Source organism: Salvelinus fontinalis, chromosome 1 (assembly GCF_029448725.1).
Source record: "Salvelinus fontinalis isolate EN_2023a chromosome 1, ASM2944872v1, whole genome shotgun sequence".
Lineage (NCBI taxonomy): Eukaryota > Metazoa > Chordata > Actinopteri > Salmoniformes > Salmonidae > Salvelinus > Salvelinus fontinalis.
In genome coordinates, this window is record NC_074665.1 from 75,895,001 (window position 1) to 75,912,964 (window position 17,964).

At 39.6% G+C, this 17,964-nt stretch overlaps 2 protein-coding genes across 2 annotated transcripts in view; both read right to left on the bottom strand.

The window, feature by feature from the left end:
- Positions 1-285: 285 nt before the first annotated feature.
- On the bottom strand, positions 286-3,409 carry LOC129862140 (forkhead box protein L3-like). The gene is made up of 4 exons (XM_055933518.1): positions 3,155-3,409; positions 2,376-2,477; positions 2,221-2,287; positions 286-1,827 (listed from the first exon to the last, which is right to left on the bottom strand). Exons 1-4 carry the CDS (start codon positions 3,298-3,300, stop codon positions 1,360-1,362), a joined length of 783 nt encoding a protein of 260 aa, XP_055789493.1. The 5' UTR covers positions 3,301-3,409; the 3' UTR covers positions 286-1,359.
- A 5,140-nt stretch (positions 3,410-8,549) lies between these two features.
- Positions 8,550-17,964, bottom strand: part of LOC129862155 (extracellular serine/threonine protein kinase FAM20C-like) — a 112,166-nt gene continuing 102,751 nt past the window's right edge. Inside the window, exons 8-9 of the mRNA XM_055933543.1 lie at positions 15,568-15,709; positions 8,550-10,420 (exon numbers count right to left, since the gene is read on the bottom strand). Coding sequence (XP_055789518.1) covers positions 10,159-10,420; positions 15,568-15,709 — 404 coding nt within the window. The 3' untranslated portion in view covers positions 8,550-10,158. The remainder of the gene's footprint in view (positions 10,421-15,567; positions 15,710-17,964) is intronic.

Genomic DNA, 17,964 nt, shown 5'->3' on the forward strand with positions numbered 1-17,964 from the left:
GCCTGTGCTCTTTCTCTTTGGTGTCTCAACACAGACCAATGCAGACCCAGACCAGCCTTGCAGCACTTTATGCTAAGTTCATTTACCCAAATAGGCCTACATCCACAGCGCCACCTTATATCAACAGCTTCGTTAATGGAAACCTACTGATCCATAACAGTGGTGGTGCTAGACGTTGGCTGGAGGGCCAAGCAGGTATGAATGTTAATATCACTGATCGATCACAGGATTTGCAAGGAGGCATACGCCGGTGTGTTTAATTATAATTGCGTCAGGGTGGTCGGGAGGGGGTTGCGGCAATGTTATGGCAGGCCTCTGTATTTGACTAGGGTCACATCTCGGTCTCACCTTGCAAGTGTAATGCTATATTAAATGCCACTCATGTTAAGTGTGTTGTTGTGTTCTGTTGAAACCCCTCCTGTCCTGAATGATGTAGTCACGGCATAATAGAAAGGTTAAATTGAAAATTGTCCCTTCAAACAAGCAAGAGAAGCCCGGAGATGATTGATATCCCTCCTCATAACAGGGAAATAAATGTTAGCAGAGTAGACCCCATGTTTAAACTCCTACATACAATATATGAATATAATGTATTTTAATGGAATGCCTGGATTAAATATGGACTATGTCAGTCTCAGGAGAATTTAAAAGGTCATTGGGAAAGATTAGGTTTAGAGAGGGCTCAGCCTGGATTAATTCAACCTCATGATAATTGCCTTCAATCACAACAAGGGTTGAAGTGGCTGAGTACCAGCTGTGACATGTGCCCTTTACCCTGTTCATTGCTTTGACACTTTCACTAGCCCAAAACATTGTAGAGATTATTACCTTTTAATCTTAATAGTTCATGATGATATCACACTCCCTTCAGTTTTATCAGCTTTCTCATACAGTCAGCATACTCTGTATTATCCTGTACTTAAAATAGGCAAGATATTATATAGATTATAGATATTATATAGGTGAATCATTATTTTCACAGACCTTCGCAACAGAACATCCCACTTTATGGATAAAGCGTAATGTAAACATGTATGCCTTGGGACAAGACTATGAACAGTGTACAAGTTTCTTTTGAGTGTATACTAATGTATATTTACTATAATCAGCTAGGATCCACAGCACAATACTGGACCTCTCTATGTTATTTAATTACAGGACAAGTCAATAAAATATCCCCTTGCACAAAAGGAGGTCTTTCGATCTCTTCATTTACTAATTCAGATATGGAGGGAAAACCATCCAGTCTTTCAGATATAGTCTTTCGATCTCTTCATTTACTAATTCAGATATGGAGGGAAAACCATCCAGTCTTTCAGACATAGTCTTTCGCTCTCTTTCTAGTCAAGACTGTGACACTCACAGGGTCCAGAAGTGCAGGTTGAGGTGTTGGGGCTCCAGAATGTGTATGTGGGGCTCTGTTGTACCACTATGTGGGGGTCTGAAGCCCGGCAGAGGGGGGTCTTGGGTGGAGAGGATGTAGTCAATACTGAATTTAATTTCCGGTTCTGGTTTCCCCTGGCAGTTTGGGTTGAGGGGGTTGTGGTGACCTGGTCTGTGGGCAGGGCTGATGGAGCAGAAGGAGTCCGGGTAGGGGTTAGGATCGGACCGCCTGGTGGAGCCGCTTTGTTGGTTGTTGATGTTGTTATTGTTGTTATTTACTGGCAGGAAAGGCTCCCCAGGCTCTCTGAAACCAATCTTCATGTTGCGTCGGCGCCGGCGACGCCGAAAGTTGCCGTTCTCAAAGAGGTCGAGCATGGACTCACAACCGGTGGCGAAGGTCCAGTAGTTGCCTTTCCCCTTCTCATTTCCCTCCGTACGGGGAACCTGGAGGGAAACAAAAAACACACACCAATAAGAAAAGAGATCCCGCTCAAATGTGAATTCTACATACAGTACTGTAATGAAACAGTATTATGTCTGTTACCATTTTTGCTGATATTGTGTGCAAAAAAGTATTTGCTTACAATTCATACAGTCAATTGGTAAATTTGTATGTAAACGTGTATGCCTGTCTTTACTGTTACCTTATTATTGTAATATATTTTCTAAGTTTCATACAATATTTCATCAATGAGGATAAAATATGATATATTGTTCTGACTGATATCAAGTGAAACTTGTATCGACGATTGTGATAACATTTGTACTCTGTTTGTTAATGATTCTTAATCAAATGATCAAATATCATCACACAACATGTGATAAAATGTCCCTTACCTTAACAAAGCAGCTGTTGAGAGAGAGGTTGTGTCGTATGGAGTTTTGCCATGCCCTCTGGTTGGACCTGTAGTGGATAAAGGAAACACTACTCTGTCAAATTTGTGGAAGGTATCCAGAAAATGGCTGTTGAATAGACATGTGAAGCTCCTGACCGGTAGTAGGGAAAGCGCTTCATGATGAACTCATAGATCCCTGACAGGGTGACCCGGTGCTCTGGACTCTGCTGGATGGCCATGGCTATCAACGCTATGTAACTGAGGAGAGAGGGCAGACAGAAAGTTACAAAAAGTAAAACGATTTATTTGTTGTTTTTCACATTGAAATTCACAAGAACATGGTTGGAGAGTAACTGATTACATGCCTCTTAAGGGGAAGGTAATCCAAAAGTACCTTAAAGTAATCATCAGATTACATAACTGAGTTTTGGTAATCCAAAAGTGACGTTACTGATAAAAATTTGGGACAGGTAACTAGTAACTCTGACGGATTACATTTAGAAAGTAACCTACCCAACCCTGACCAAGAATATCTTGATAAGACTGATTAAAATTACATTCAGGGTAACTTGTTTAATATTCTTAATTATGATACCAATTTAATTTGGATATTGGTTGAAATACCACAATCTGATTAAAATAATACAACAATATTTGGTTATTTGAAATTAAGAAAATAAGGTAACTGAGAGTAAGTTAAAGGTTTTTAGATTTTAAATGCATTGCATTCCTTTGGGATTTATATTATGTTCTATAAAATACCAAAATAATTTGAATTTCTTTAGTTCTTTTTTACACATTAAAACTAACTAAAGATAATGTAATATTTTAAATACATAATTTATAATAGCTTAGATCATGAATAATGCTAATAATAATACTCTTGATAATTATATTATAAATTCATAAGCCTATATTAATCATAAGAATTCTACCTGTAAGCAGGTCGACACATCTTCTTGTCTTCATCTGTGCTGCAGGAAGGGTATCCATCTCCATCATAGTTGAAGCAGTTATATGGATACTGTGAGTTATCAAACATGTCTACACTTCCACACTGGCTATTATCGGACTGCTTCATCTAATTAACAAATAAAGGCAATTTTTACCACCCTATAAATACCAACAAAAGCAGACACTTGTTTCCTTTACAGTGAATGTCAACGGTCTTCTACTCTAGCATACTCTACTCATAGTGGTAGCTACTGAGAATGAAGTCTACCTTCTCCCTCGGTTGATGACTGGGTCACAAGGAACCCCCACTCTCCTCCTGACTGGCTGACTGTTCCCCAGCTACTGTAAGCTAGGCTAGCGCCGATAAGACATGCCATGCACCAAATGACTTGGCCAGCCCAACACATGCTGTCTGCTTGAATGTCTGAACCCGGGGTGTGATCAACTGGTAGCTAGACTAATCTCTGTCTCACTTTGAATCTGGGTGGTCTATAGCTTACTTAGAATTGACTTTGTTATGTTTCTTATAGGTTAATCTACCCAACAGAATTTAAACTAATCCAATACTAACAAACCTCACATCTCCATCGCTCTCTTTCTATTGTTCGTCTTCAGCCTAACTCTTTAAAAAGTGTGTTGTGTCAAGATTATACTTTTTTCTGTCCAATGTTTTTATTGTTTGTGTGTGTGTGTGTGGGGGGGGGGGGGGGGGGGGGGGGGGGGGGGCTTCCTTGCATTTTAGTCAACAAGGAGAGTTTTGTAGATGCATTCTATAACGCTGTATAATGGCCGCAAATTGTGTTTCCGTGAATTGAACAGGGGATGCGTGTTCAGACTGGTTACTAAAGTGGCATGTAGGTCTCTCCAGGCAGCCAACAGCCCATGGGCGCGAGGCCTCCATGTGTGGTCTGCTGGGATCCAGTAGATTAATTGTTGTAGTGGCCCTTTGTGTGATTATATCGATGCGACCAGAACCGTTTTAAAACGCAATTCTGTGTTTACTAATTCTATACTAATGGGGTAACAAAGTGTCAACACCCAGGTCAATTTTAAAGAGGCAAGCAAGAGTGAACATTTTAGATGTCCACGTCCAAATAAATATAGTCCTATTCTCAGATCATGTAATTGTGCATTTTCCAAATGAATAAAACGTTCAAGTAATGATATGAAAAATGTGCCCAACCATATGCTGGCAGCCTAGGTATGGTGCATTAGGAAAGTATTCAGACCCCTTGACTTTTCCACATTTTCTTAAGTTATCCTTATTCTAAAAAATATTAAATCGTTTTTTCCCCCTCATCAATCTACACACAATACCCCGTAATGACAAAGCAAAAACAGGTTTAGACATTTTTGCAAATTTATAAAAAATATGAAACATCATATTTACATAAGTATTCAGACCCTTAATTCAATACTTGGTTGAAGCACCTTTGGCAGCAATTACAGCCTCAAGTCTTCTTGGGTATGACGCTACAAGCTTGGCACACCTGTATTTGGGGAGTTTCTCCCATTCCTCTCTGCAGATCCTCTCAAGCTCTGTCAGGTTGGATGTGGAGTGTTGCTGCACAGCTATTTCCAGGTCTCTCCAGAGATGTTCGATCGGGTTCAAGTCCGAGCTCTGGCTGGGCCAGTCAAGGACATTCAGAGTCTTGTTTGGAAGCACTCCTGTGTTGTCTTGGCTGTGTGCTGTTGGAAGGTGAACCTTTGCCCCAGTCTGAGGTCCTGAGCACTCTGGAGCAGGTTTTCATCAAGGATCTCTCTGTACTTTGCTCCGTTCATCTTTTCCTCGATCCCGACTAGTCTCCCAGTTCCTGGCACTGAAAAACATCCCCACAGCATGATGCTTCACCATAGGGATGGTGGCAGGTTTCCTCCAGACGTGATGCTTGCCATTCAGACCAAAGAGTTCCATCTTGGTTTCATCAGAGCAGATAATCTTGTTTCTCATGGACTGAGAGTCTTTAGGTGCCTTTTGGCAAACTCCAAGCAGGCTGACACGTGCCATTTACTGAGGAGTGGCTTCCTTATGGCCACTCTATCATAAATGCCTGATTGGTGGAGTGCTGCAGAGATGGTTGTCCTTCTGGAAGGTTCTCCCATCTCCACAGAGTAACTCTGGAGCTCTGTCAGAGTGACCATTGGGTTCTTGGCCAGCTCTAGGAAGAGTCTTGGTGGTTCCAAACTTCTTCCATTTAAGAATGATGGCCACTGTGTTCTTGGGAACCTTCAAAGCTGCAGAAATATTTTGGTACCCTTCCCCAGATCTGTGCCATGACACACTCCTGTCTCGGAGCTCTACGGACAATTCCTTTGACCTCATGGATTTTGCTCTGACATGCACTGTCAACTGTGGGACCTTATATAGACATGTGTGTGCCTTTCCAAATCATGTCCAATCATTTGAATTTACCACAGGTGGATTACAATCAAGTTGTAGAAACATCTCAAGAATAATCAATGGAAACAGGATGCACCTGAGCTCAATTTTGAGTCTCATAGCAAAGGGTCTGAAGACTTACAGTAACAGTCAAAAGTGTTGGCACACCTACTCATTCAAGGGTTTTTCTTTATTTTTACTATTTTATACATTGTAGAATAATAGTGAAGATATCAAAACTATGAAATAACATATATGGAATCATGTAGTAACCAAGAAAGTGTCAAAATATATTTTAGATTTTCGATTCTTCAAAGTAGCCACCCTTTGCCTTGATGAACTCTTTGCACACTCTTGGCATTCTCTCAACTAACTTCACCTGGAATGCTTTTCCAACAGTCTTGAAGGAGTTCCCACATATGCTGATCACTTGTTGGCTGCTTTTTCTTCTCTCTGCAGTCCAACTCAACCCAAACCATCTCAATTGGTTGAGGTCGAGTGATTGTGGAGGCCAGGTCTTCTGATGCAACACTCCATTACTCTCCTTCTTGGTCAAATAGCCCTTACATAGCCTGGAGGTGTGTTGGGTCATTGTCCTGTTGAAAAACAAATTAAAGTCTCGCTAAGCGCAAATCAGATGGGATGCCGTATCGCTGCAGAATACTATGGTAGCCATTCTGGTTAAGTGTGCCTTGAATTCTAAATAAATCACTGACAGTGTCACCATCAAAGCAACCCCACACCATCACACTTCCTCCTCCATGCTTCACAGTGGGAACCACACATGCGGAGATCATCCGTTCACCTCTCTGCATCTCACAAAGACACGGGGGTTGGAACCAAAAATCTAAAATTTGGACTCATCAGACCAAAGGAGAAATTTCCACCAGTCTAATGTCTATTGCTCGTGTTTCTTGGCCCAAGCAAGTCTCTTCTTCTTATTGGTGTCCTTTATAGTAGTGGTTTCTTGCAGCATTTCGACCACGAAGGCCTGATTCACACAGTCTCCTCTGAACAGTTGATGTTGAGATGTATCTGTTACTTGAACTCTGTGAAGCATTTATTTGGGCTGCAATCTGAGGTGTAGTTAACTCTAATTAACTTATCCTCTGCAGCAGAGGTAACTCTGGGTCTTCCTTTCCTGTGGCGGTCCTCATGAATGCCAGTTTCATCATAGCGCTTGATGTTTTTTTTGTGACTGCACTTGAAGAAACTTTCAAAGTTCTTGAATTGTTCCATATTGACTGACCTTCATGTCTTAAACTAATGATGGACTGTTGTTTCTCTTTGCTTATTTAAGCTGTTCTTGCTATAATACGGACTTGGTATTTTACTAAATAGGGCTGTCTTTTGTGTGCAACCCCTACCTTGTCACAACACAACTGATTGGCTCAAACGCATTAAGAAGAAAATAAATTCCACAAATATACTTTTAACAAGGCACACCTGTTAATTGAAATGCATTCCAGGTGACTACCTCATGAAGCTGGTTGAGAGAATGCCAAGATTGTGCAAAGCTGTCATCAAGGCAAAGGGTGGCTACTTTGAAGAATCTCAAATATAAAATATATTTTGATTTGTTGAACATTTCTTTGGTTACTACATGATTCCATATGTGTTATTTCATAGTTTTGTGGTCTTCACTATTATTGTACAATGTAGAAAATAGCAAAAATAAAGAAAATCCCTGAATGAGTAGGTGTGTCCAAACTTTTGACTGGTACTGTATGTAAATAAGGTATTTCTGTTTTTTAATTGTAATAAATGTACAACATTTTCTGAAAAACATTTTTTTTCGCTTAGTCATTATGGGGCATAATGTGTAGATTGATGAGAAACATTTTTTTTTATTTAATCCATTTTAGAATACGGCTGAAACGTAACAAAATGTGGAAGAAGGCAAGGGGTCTGAATACTTTACGAAGGCACTGTAGGCCGATACCAGAAAATGTGGATTATATCAACTATAAATAGGTGTCAGTCCAACTGCAACAATGAGGTGTCCACATTATCAACTACAGGATATTGTATTCACATTTAGAGCCACGGTGTATCCTCTCTGTTTGTAAGCGACCTTTGGTTCGTCTCCCTCAAAATTATTTCGCAAATAAAGTGATTAGCCAGTTCTTCTAATTACAATAACCCATTATCTATTCTAAACATGCCAGTACACTAATTCCCTTTCTTTAGTGATGCAGTAAAATCAACCGTCTTCTGGAGCAAATCCAGGGCATGGTGTACCACCCACATTTTTAAACAAGGAGTCACTATCATAGAATTAGAACTTGAAACAGATTCCAAAGCTATGTCCATTCTATTCTATGGTCACTCCATCGGAGCAGTGCAGAGGAAAGAGGGTGGGCGCAGGATCAGATAAGGCGTCCTGTTGGTCGGATTCCTGGTTTATTCCCATGACGATGATTCCTCTGCTGTCCCATCTGCGGTCAGGCTGATTACCCTAGTTAGGCCTGTGGTCTTTCTCTATTAGATGCTTGTCTCAGACAGCATCCCAAATAGCACCCTATTACCTTTACAGTGCAACACTTTTGACCAGGGCACATAGGGTTCTGGTTAAAAGTAGTGCACAATATAGGGAATAGGGTGCTATTTGAGTCATAAACTCAGACTGGGCTTCCTCCATTCAGTCCTATGGATGTATTTATAAAGCATACGGAGGCTTTTACGGCGGCTAGGGAAAGGTTATCAAAACAAAAAGACTGTAAACATGTTGATGTTGGGGTGCTGTAGTAGACATCATTACTGTACTTACATGTATTCAATTCACTTGATTGTGTCAATTAAGCTACAGATGAGGCACTGTACTCTGAACGTATGGACACATAGATATTAGATATATTTGTTTTCTGTAAGACTTGACTGTTTCTGTGGTGCCTACAAGGATCAGAATCAAGTCAGAGTTTTATGCCCCGTCTCAATCATTATTTTATCTATTTTTCTAACTTTGAGATATATAACTGATGAGGTTAAATGACACATTTAAATGCACATCTTGTTTAATTGCACCTTTACAAACCTCCACATTAACCGTCCATACATACAGTATCAACCAGACAGACCTAAAGAGACACAGGTAAAAACAGGATGGGATGGATGGAGTATACGCACAGAACTCCCCACCTATGTATATAGCTTTTTATCAGGAATTCATATTTTCCTGCAATTACTCTTTTAGTCATGATCCCAAACTTTCAAGTAGTTCTATCATTGCACAGGCACTAGGTTTATCTACTGCAGTGGGGGCTGGTGGGAGGAGCTATAGGAGGATGGGCTCATTGTAATGGCTGAAAATGGAATAGATGGAACGGAGTCAGAAATGTGGGTTCCATATGTTTAATGTGTTTGATACTGTTCCATTTATTCCATTCCAGCCATTACAATGAGCCCGTCCTCCTATAGCTCATCCCACCAGCCTCCAATGATCTATATATTGACTTTCAGTAGCAATAACTGAAATGTTTTCTCCAGCAAAGCAGATCTGCCATTGGAAAGTTAAGAAATGTACATCCTGAATATCTGTAGACCACATTTCCATCTGGACATCAGACATTCACCACACTCTAAAGGAACAATCATCATACAAAACCTTGGTGTCACGTTTAGCTTTTTAGTACAATAGAGGACTACTTTTAAATCTTAACTTCATCCTCAAACCAATAAAATAATCTACAAGCAGAAGAAAAATAAGAAAAAAAAAGTACAAAGGAATAATCAGAATAATTGTAATATAAACATAGATTTGAACATACATTTTGATTTGATTTAGTCCAACCAATGATTAACGGGTCTGTGAATTGTGATACAGCTCTGGACTGGTGCAGTTCTTGAAAAGTTTAAAGAGCCTAAATTGGACTCAGCCTACTGTACCCTTGTTAGGTTTTGACACAGTTCAAACTGAATCCACAAGCGATTCAGATTCCTTTCCACTAACATTGAACAAAAAGTTCAAATTTATTGACAAAGGACATTGCTATTTGTAGATGCACTAGTGCTACCCTCTACCTGACAAACTTTGAACTATGTGACCACTTTGTGGCAGGGGTAACTAATAAATACTCTCAGAACAGGTTGCACTTGAAAGATGAAAAGCAGAAGACACAATTTGCAGTAAACTGGCACTCCAATCAAATATATTTATAAAAAAACACATCGACAACAACGTAAAACAACAACAGAAGTAATAAAACAATTAGCAATAAACTTTAAAAAAAATTAAGACAGAGTCGATCTCCTCCAATAGGCATGTTGTTTACAGGCCTTTGACAGGTCCCAACAATGCTTATAAACACACATGATTCAGGTGACAACAGAAGGAATAATATCAGTCTTGGAATTCACTGAATTCAAAAATGTCTTCTGAACAAGACAAGCATCTCAAGACTTTCATGGTCTGTAGCGCTGTGGTGGGCAATCCATCGATCGATCGGTTGGTTGGGTGGTGTACACTAAGCTATTTAAGGGGCCTATGGTGATAGCGGTCCACATTTGTTCAATCCAGTCCAGTTAAGTCCGATCCACTCTAGTTCCGGCCAGTTCGATCCAGTCCAATCTAGTCTAGTCCATTCTAGAACAGTTCAGGCCTCGCAGCTACCTCCCCCTGGGTGATGTGTGCCCCCACTCCCTCTCCCCCGCCAGGTCATCCTCCACAACATTACTATAGCCCTCCTTCTCGATGCAGTCTGCCAGGACGTTGAGTGTGTGGTGTAGTCGTCTGTCCATAGCCTTCAGGTGGGGCTGGATGAGGATGGGGGTCAGTTTGTCCTTCAGCAGAGACTCAGACATCAGACCACTCAGCTGGTACTCCTCCTTCGCCAGCAGCTGCAGACGCAGGTGTGTCGACTTCTTCACTCTGGAGGGACAGGAGGGAATGGAGGAAGTTTATTAATGCTGTTTGATTACAACTTCATATAAAGTCATCAATTTATGATAAGTGAAAACTCAGGTTAAGTGCATTGCAGTTCACCAGTCACAATTCAAGTAAATTCTGAGAGTTCAGGAAGGCCTACAACAAACAAAGAAAAGTAGGAGCGGTGCTCGACAACTATGACAAAAATCCAACAAACGGCCTTACCAAGAAAATCTTCCAAAATTACTAATTCGAGGCAGAATGGATTTGGAGCACTCAACAAAAAAGGCAGAGATTAATTTCTAAAAAAGTTTTAACAGGAGACAGAATGCAATCGGATCATCATCCAATTGAAGTTCACATAACTCTTATAGAATTTCCACGTGGACGGAGATATTGGAAATTTAATCAAAGTTTACTGGAGGACAATTTATTTTGAACTATAACCAAATAATTCATAACTGAATTTTTCCAGTACAATATAGGTTCAGCAAATCACCTTATTGTTTGGGATATCTTTAAATGTACCTTCAGAGGTCATTCAATTCAATATTCATCAATAATAAAAAAGCAGTTTCTGGTTAAAGAAACACGACTAATAAGGGAAATACATGAACTAATAGTACAGGTAGATAGCAAAAAAATGATACTACGGAGATGCAAAATAAGTTAGAGGAAAAACAAAAAGAACTGGAGGAACTTATTCAAGATACAAAATAAGTTAGAGGAAAAACAAAAAGAACTGGAGGAACTTATTCAAGATACAAAATAAGTTAGAGGAAAAACAAAAAGAACTGGAGGAACTTATTCAAGAACAATCTAATGTAATCTATTACAAAAATAAAGCAAACTGGATGGAATATGGTGAAAAATGCACAAAATTACTCCTGAATCTCCATCACAGGAACGCTAACAAAAAGAATTTGCAGAAACTCGTTACTGAGTCATCTATGACTCTCCAAATTATATTTTTAAAGAGGAAGCTAAATATTTTAAGCAGATGTTCTCTTTTCCGTCTCATCCTCACCCACTTAATGACGATTACTGTAAGGAATTCTTTCCAAATAAAACAAAAAATTGAAAATTAACAAATGTACAGAAAGATCAATGCGAAGGCCAAATTACAGAGGAATAACTTTTTGAAGCTATTAAATCCTTTCAGTCTGGAAAAATCCCAGGGCTTGATGGCATACCGGTATATCAAGCCTTTTTTGATATAATCAAAGCTTCATTGTTAGCTTGTTTTAACTACTCCTATAGAAATGGTAGTCTGTCAGGTACTCAACAGGAAGGTCTGATTTCACTATTACTAAACCAAGACCCAGATGGCAAATATAAAGATCAAGTCTATCTTAAAAACTGGAAGCATCTTACACTTCAATGTTGTGATGTAAAAATACTAGTGAAATGCATAGCACTCAGAATTAAAAAGGTTTTACCAGGTATTGTTCATCTTGATCAGACAGGTTTTTTACATGGACAATACATTGGAGATAATATACGACAACTACTAGAAATAATAGAACATCATGAAACATCTAAGAAGCCAGGCCTGGTATTTATACCGGATTTTGAAAAGGCCTTTGATAAAGTAAGACTGGATTTCATTTATAAATGCCTGGATTTTTTCAATTTTGGTGATTCTCTCTAAAAGTAATGTATAGTAACCCCAGGTATAAGTTGTAAATAGCAGCTACTTCTCAGAGAGTTTTGAATTTTTGTCAAGAGGAGTTAAACAACGGTGTCTTCTGTCACAATATCTATTTGCTATGGCCATCGAAATGCTAGCTATCAAATAACATTAGAGGATTAGAAATCCAAGGCTTAAAAACAAAGGTGTCTGCTGGTGCCTCAAGTTTTATATTAAGTCTGCAAGCTAGATCCCTGCAATGTCTCATTGAAGATCTAGATAGCTTTTCTGGACTCTCTGGACTAAAACCCAATTATGATACGTATTGGATCTTTAAAAAAACTTTTACATTACACTGCAGTTTACCTATACAATGGGCTGATAGTGAAGTAGACATACTTGCTATTCATAACACAAAATATATAAATTCCTTTCAATAGAAAACTTGTAAAAATAGACCAGATCCTGCAGCCATGGAGTGGTAAATACCTGTCTATTTATGGAAAAATTGCTCTGATTAACTCTGTTTACTCACTTAGTTATGGCGATGCCTACTCCTGATGATTCGTTTTTAAAATCATATGAGCTAAATATATTTCACTTTATCTGGTATACTAAACCATACATGAATATGAATTGGGTGGGTTGAGATTATTAAATATAAAAGCACTAAACCTCTCTCTAAAAGCTTTGCTTACTCAAAAGTTTTACTTGAACCCTAAATGGTTCTCAAGTGGATTACTCACAACCATTGTTTAAACATTGCTTTTTTGCCATGTCTCATTTTTGATTCATTTAAAATAATATTTTTTTTTAAAGTGTCAGTCTTTTTCAAACAAGCATTGCAGAGCTGGCTACAATTTAATTTCACCCCCCTGAAAAGATAGAACAAATATTACAACAAATATTATGGCTGAACTCAAATGTGCTGGTTGACAAAAGACCTGTATTTATATTGTAAATTGGAATGATAGAGTTATGTCTTTCATGGAGTTATCAAAATTGTGTGGGAAGGTTTGCTCAATCCAAGATTACAACCAATTGATTTCAGCACTACCCCAAAAATGGAGCGGGAGGAGGTAGGGAACTGGTCTGTCTGCCCAATATAAAGGATCAAAACTGGCGGAGGAATAATAACAGCATTAATAGGAAAGTATACCAGTTTCATTTGAAGACCAGGATGTTGACAGCTGTGCCATACAGATTGCAAAATAGTTCAGAAGAGATTTTTGATGTACCAATTCCATGGTACAGGGTGTATGAGTTGATATATAAAATGCCGGCAACAAAATCTTAAATATTTGGGGCATACAATCATCAATGCTCTGCAGATTTTGTTGTGAGGATAGAGAATCAATAGACCATTTATTTTGGTATTGCCCTCAAGTAGCCTGTTTTTGGACTCAAGTCCAAATGACTGAAAATGCATAACATTGATCTAAAATTGTACCGTTGGGAGATCTGGAGACACCGGGCCTGTCAATTACTAATATACTAATACACTTTGTAAAAGTATTTATCTTCAACTCGCAATCTGTGGATTCTATTCGATTAGATAGATTGAAATTGTATGTTAAACATCACATCATAGTTGAAAGATATATGGTGCATCGATATCCGAAGAGGGTGGCCAGCAGAGATAGGTGGGACGGGCTGAGGGAAGCTGAGGGTTGGGATGTGGAATTGGAGACAAGTGGGAGTGGAGTTGCAGGGCGGGGGATAGAATGCTTCTACACCTCATTGCTTGCTGTTTGAGGTTTTAGGCTGGGTTTTTGTACAGCGCTTTGTGACATCGGCTGATGTAAAAAGGGCTTTATAAATAATGTGATTGATTTGAATGAATGACGGTCAAAGATAAAAGTAAAAAAAATGACATAAAAATAAAATATAACAAAAAGTAAGTTTGAATGACACTGAGGGGCAGTGTTGTTACAGTTAATGCCTGTTTGCCTGAGGCTGATGCAGTGCAGGTGTTTTTACATATGCAATATACACACACTCTCATTCAAATGCACACATACACGGACACACACACACACACACACACACACACACACACACACACACACACACACACACACACACACACACACACACACACACACACACACACACACACACACACACACACACACACACACACACACACACACACACACACACACACACAAATAGTGCCATACATGCACTTAAACATATTCAGTTGGCCTTGCTGTTATGATTTTTGTTGTCCTTGATGTCTCTTGTTTTTTGCATTGTTGTTTCTGTTTTCCTTTGTCTTTGTCTTTTTTCGCTTTTATTCATTTTGTTGGTTGTTGGTGCATTGGGGGGGGGTCTTGGGGGTGGGGAATGGAATTATTGTATTTATGTATTTATTTTTTCTTGGGGGGGGACTGTGGGGGGCAGCTCTTGGGGAACTGTAGGGGGGATCTTGGAGGGCTGGTAGGAGATCTGTCGACATGTCCTTGAGCAGGGCGCTGACCCTGGTTGCTTCTGTGTCTCGCTCTGCATGGGAGGCTGTTAGATGACTAATGTGATCTAGTTGTTGAGCGGCTTCAATAAAAAACAAATGTAAATAATGTATTATTTTGAAAGAATATCTGTCAAAGAATTAGCATACAGGAAATCTGTTCACAATGCGGACAGAGTGGACGGATAAGACCATGTAGACGCATTTCTGAAAATGTGGGCACAATCAGAATGTGGACACGATCAGGACAAAGGAAGCATGTTAGCGCCAGAAGTTTATTTATAAACTGGGTGGTTCCAGCCCTGAATGCTGATTGTCTGAAAGCCTTGGTATATCAGACTGTAGGTGGCAATCAACACCCATGCCCACACACTACAACCCTCTACCTCTCCTCCTGTTGCTGCCCATGAACTGTCTGATACAGTTTCCCCTCATGAGACCATCCTCATCCAGGTTGACCCCCCGATATCCCCCACCACCCAGGAGATTAGCTATACCCGGATCCCCAACCAGGTTGAACCTGGTTGGAGATAACCCCCACCGCCCAGGAGACCAGCTACACTATCAAGGAGCCGCCCAGGAGACCAGCTACACTATCCTTGGGGATCCGCCCAGGAGATAACCCCCACAACCCAGGAGACCAGCTACACTATCCTCAACCAGGTTGAACCCCCAATAGCCCCCACCGTCCAGGAGACCAGCTACACCCAAACCCGAATCGAAGAAGACAGGGAGAAAGTCCTGTAGACCCCCCATTTTAGGGTACCAAAAGTATAGCGACAAATTCACTTATCTGTGTATTAAAGTAGTCAGAAGTTAAGTATTTTTGTCTTTTATATTTGAAATGATTCAATTTACTATGTTATTAAATATCGCTGTTTAAATTATTCTTTTTATTTTTAATTAAAATAAAATAAATCTTATTTCTCATTGTTCAGGATGAATACGGGTGTCTGACATTTCAGTTTAATTAGTAAGCCCTTGATGTCTGCATGCCCAATGATACATCAAACATGCCAGTTGATGGAAAATATTAAAAAAGTCACTAACCTGCAACATTGGCTTAAAGGCACCAGAATAGACACCTCATCATGAGAATGCTTTCCAAACCCTCTCCCATTGTCGAGATGGATGATGAAGCTCTCGTTGCCAAACTTCTCAAACGTCTCGTAGTGATGTCGATCCATGTTGCCTAAGGAGAGATGTCATTTTAGAAAGGGAGCCATGTTGTAGTTGTAGGGCAGAGTGCGGTAAGTTCAGCCAAAGGGGTAAGTTAAGCTACCTTTGTTTCTAGAAAACCATACACAAAATTAATAATTTGACCATATAATTATGAAGAGGTCATCATTTCATGCAGTCTGTGAACCAAGACACCACATGGAAAAAGTGGTAAGCGAGTTAGGTCCAAAAACAGATTTTCACCAAGTCAAATGAATGTTTTGTGTTAGAGGGTTCATGATACCAAAGTAGATCATTGTAAGGTTGTTCTATTTATCATTAGGCATCCCTATAAGCTTCAATATGAGGTTCCAAACCTAGGATGAAAGTGTATCCTTGTAGCTGTGTGGGCTAATATAGTGCATTGCGATTGGAAACCCTAATTGGTCTACGCGGACAAGTTCTAGCCTTGTTTAGATGTTATCTGTTGGAAAGATATCAGTTTGTCTTTGTGGATGGTTTGTTCTCTGACAAATAAATAGTACGTTTCAGTGTTTCTCAAGGTTCCGTTCTAGGGCCACTATTTTTACTATATATGTTACCTCTTGGTGATGTCATTCGGAAACACAATGTCAACTTTCACAGTTGTGAAGACAACACACATCTGTACGATTCGATGAAACCTGGTGAAGCCCCAAAATTGTCTACCCTGGAAGCCTGTCTTTTCAGAGTTCAAGTAACAGACACATCACAACATCAACTGTTCAGAGACTGCGTGAATCAGGCAATAATGGTCGAATTGCTGCAAAGAAACCACTACTAAAGGACACCAATAAAAAGAAAAGACTTGCTTGGGCCAAGAAACACGAGCAATTAATATTAGACCGGTAGAAATCTGTCCTTTGCTTAGTGGGACTATCATTTGTTTTTCAACAGGACAATGACCCAACACACTTCCAGGCTGTGTAAGGGCTATTTGACCAAGAAGGAGAGTGATGGAGTGCTGCATCAGATGACCTGGCCTCCACAATCACCCAACCTCAGCTCAATTGAGATGTTTGTGATGTTGGATTGCAGAGTGAAGGAAAAGCAGCCAACAAGTGAAAAGCATTCCAGTGGAAGCTGGTTGAGAGAATGCCAAGAGTGTGCAAAGCTGTTTAAAAGTTTTTGGTTACTACATGATTCCATAGATTAGGGCCTAATGAATTTACTTCAATTTACTGATGTCCTTATATGAACTGTAAAACTTTAAAATCTTTTAAATTGTTGAATGTTGAGTTTGTATTTTTGTTCAGTATACAGTTGAAGTCGGAAGTTTACATACACTTAGGTTGGAGTCATTAAAACTTGTTTTTCAACCACTCCACAAATTTGTTGTTAACAAACCATAATTTTGGCATGTCGGTTAGGACATCTACTTTGTGCATGACACAAGTAATTTTTCCAACAATTGTTTACAGACAGATTATTTCACTTATAATTCACTGTATCACAATTCCAGTGGGTCAGAAGTTTACATACACTAAGTTGACTGTGCCTTTAAACAGCTTGGAAAATTCCAGAAAATGTCATGGCTTTAGATGTCATGGCTTTAGAAGCTTCTGATAGGCTAATTGACATCATTTGAGTCAATTGGAGGTGTACCTGTGGATGTATTTCAAGGCCTACCTTCAAATGCAGTGCCTCTTTGCTTGACATCATGGGAAAATCAAAAGAAATCAGCCAAGACCTCAGAAAACAAATTGTAGACCTCCACAAGTCTGATTCATTCTTAGGAGCAATTTCCAAATGCCCGAAGGTACCACGTTCATCTGTACAAAGAATAGTATGCAAGTATAAACACCATGGGACCACGCAGCCGTCATACCGCTCAGGAAGGAGACGCGTTCTGTCAACTAGAGATGAACGTACTTTGGTGCGAAAAGTGAAAATGAATCCGAGAACAACAGCCTGTGGAGATGCTGAAGGAAACAGTTACAGCAGTATCTATATCCACAGTAAAACGAGTCCTATATCGACATAACCTGAAAGGCCGCTCAGCAAGGAAGAAGCCACTGCTCTAAAACCGCCATAAAATTGCCAGACTACGGTTTACACCGGAGGGCCCCGGTGGCAATACATTAGTAAAACCAAAAGCTTACTTTGACTTGGAAGAGTTTCAGTGTTATGTTGGATAGTCATAGCCAGCTAGCTAACATAGCATCCCTCTGTTTGAGCAGGTTGTTTAAGTAGGCTAAACTAGCTAGCTGCATTGGCTAAGTGAAACTAAAAAAAACAAAAAACGAATGA

Coding starts and splice junctions, on each gene's coding strand:
- LOC129862140 (XM_055933518.1), bottom strand. CDS start 3,300: ATGAAGCAGTCCGATAATAGCCAGTGTGGAAGTGTAGACATGTTTGAT. Junction 2,478..3,154: donor ATGTGTCGACCTGCTTACAG/GTAGAATTCTTA, acceptor CTCTCTCCTCAG/TTACATAGCGTTGATAGCCA. Junction 1,828..2,220: donor TCAACAGCTGCTTTGTTAAG/GTAAGGGACATT, acceptor GTTTCCCTCCAG/GTTCCCCGTACGGAGGGAAA.